The sequence below is a fragment of the Adiantum capillus-veneris genome, chromosome 12, assembly GCF_014529385.1.
Source record: "Adiantum capillus-veneris isolate H3 chromosome 12, ASM1452938v2, whole genome shotgun sequence".
NCBI classification, from domain to species: domain Eukaryota; kingdom Viridiplantae; phylum Streptophyta; class Polypodiopsida; order Polypodiales; family Pteridaceae; genus Adiantum; species Adiantum capillus-veneris.
Window position 1 is genome coordinate 11,217,634 of NC_140942.1, and position 1,800 is coordinate 11,219,433.

The 1,800-nt window shown below is 44.6% G+C and overlaps 1 protein-coding gene across 1 annotated transcript; it reads left to right on the forward strand.

Annotated features, from left to right (window-relative positions):
- Positions 1-485: 485 nt before the first annotated feature.
- LOC147445320 (uncharacterized) lies at positions 486-1,322 on the forward strand. Its single transcript, XM_086525998.1, has 2 exons — positions 486-902; positions 1,056-1,322. Exons 1-2 carry the CDS (start codon positions 606-608, stop codon positions 1,185-1,187), a joined length of 429 nt encoding a protein of 142 aa, XP_086382124.1. The 5' UTR covers positions 486-605; the 3' UTR covers positions 1,188-1,322.
- The last annotated feature ends 478 nt before the right edge of the window (positions 1,323-1,800 follow it).

A 1,800-nucleotide genomic window follows, 5' to 3' on the forward strand; every position in this document is an offset into this window, starting at 1 on the left:
GAAAGCGACGCCGTTTTACGAGTGCTTATAATATGGCTAGATCGTGACTAGAATACTCAATGGATTAGAGATTGAAATTGCAAGTCTCCTAAGGATAAAGTGGGTATAAATGTTTCATTCATAGGATCTTTAATCATAAAGAGGGGGGGGGGGGGGGGGGAGCAATCCCTTGCAAATTCTTCAACAAGCAATAAGGTAATTCTACTGACATTGCGCATGCTTTGAGGATAAACGTAGATGGGGTTCATGCACACCTTGGGAGGTCTTTGTTGGAATTTGCAATCTAGAAGAAAAGAGTAGTCTCTAGATTTGAACTTGAAAGGTTTAGAAAGAAACGGCATCGACTTAGAGAGAGAGAGGGAGAGAGAACGAGTCGCCGTCGATTGGCAAGTCAAAGACGCGTAGGGTCTCCTCCGTCAAAATGTTTGGCAAGGACAAAATGTATTAAAAGGCCGGATCAGCAAAAGCGAGAGCGGGCGGGTCGTTAAAAGCGGCATCACGATTCACGTTCATCAGCAGCTCGGCTACTGCTCTGCATGTAACGGAGAGAGAGAGAGAGAGAGAGAGACAGAGAGAGAGAGAGAGAGAGGGGTCTTCTTGCAATTATGAAGCAGAAGCGCCGCCGCCTGCCGTTGCAGCCAGCTTCAGCTCGCTCAAACGAATATTCCATGCCGGTGCTGTCCAGTGGGGGTGGCGCAATGATCAGAATAGTGAAGATCGTGGAGCCCCAGATTGTGAAGACGGATGCTGCCCACTTTCGCTTTGTCGTGCATTCACTCACTGGACTCCCAGATTTCAATTCTACTAATTGTCGTTCGCCTCTCCCCAGTCCCTCTCCCCCCATCCTCAGCATTTCCACTCCCCCGGTTTCCACCTTCAACGTGAATTTGTATACATGCATGGTCAGCTCTCTCTCTCTCTCTCTCCAAGTTCCTTCTGCAGTATAAGGTCTTGTGTTCAAGACCGGTAGATCTTTGAGGTCCCTGCCCACGAGCTACATGTTTTGTGTTTTCATATTATTAAGGCCTAACATAGTTAGTGTTTGCATTTTGCAGCAAGATGCAAACGTGCAATTGGAGTCAATGCAGAAAGAGGTTGAGGCAGATAACATGTTATTTGATCTCTTCAATAATGAGGATCTCACATTGTTCCCACCTCTAGTTCATAGACAGACTCAACAATGCTAGTCTTGAGAAGTATAAGATGTAGTCACACAAGCAATGAATGCAAGCCTTATGGATCCATGTACATGATGTAAAGTATGTTATGAATTGGAGCTCACTTAATTAATGCTAATGTGGCAATCAATAAACCTATTGTTGACGTAATTGTTTCTTGTGTACTAAGCTTTATGTCCCAATCTCTGAAACATCCAAGCTCATAGTTTGTGATGTCTTGCATTCAACTCGGTTGATAATCAAACACTCAATTGCATTCCACATGCTACCATAATTTTAACACTCGGTTGACAGTCAAACACTCCCTCCAAATTCTCTTTCCATTGGCTCTAATGGGGCTCTCTTAAACTTGGTTGATGCAAAGTCGCAAAGACCAACTATCTGTAACCATGCTCTCTGCTCACAAGGTAAAGAAAGATATAGAATTACCTTGGAATCAAGGGAAGATCCTAGTGGATTCGGCCCGCATAGAAATATCCTCTACTGACATTGTATCTTCTTATGACTTCACATAGGAGTTGTCCTCGTGCACCATCATTTCGGACCATATGCCTAGGCGACTTCCGCTTCGTTTTCTTCTTCTCCGCCATGTCCACCATGAAAGCAAAGACCCCCTCAAACT

Excerpts from the sequence above, each read along its gene's own strand:
- LOC147445320 (XM_086525998.1), top strand. The coding sequence starts at position 606 with ATGAAGCAGAAGCGCCGCCGCCTGCCGTTGCAGCCAGCTTCAGCTCGC. Across the intron at positions 903-1,055 it reads TGAATTTGTATACATGCATG|CAAGATGCAAACGTGCAATT; the intron begins GTCAGCTCTCTC and ends TGCATTTTGCAG.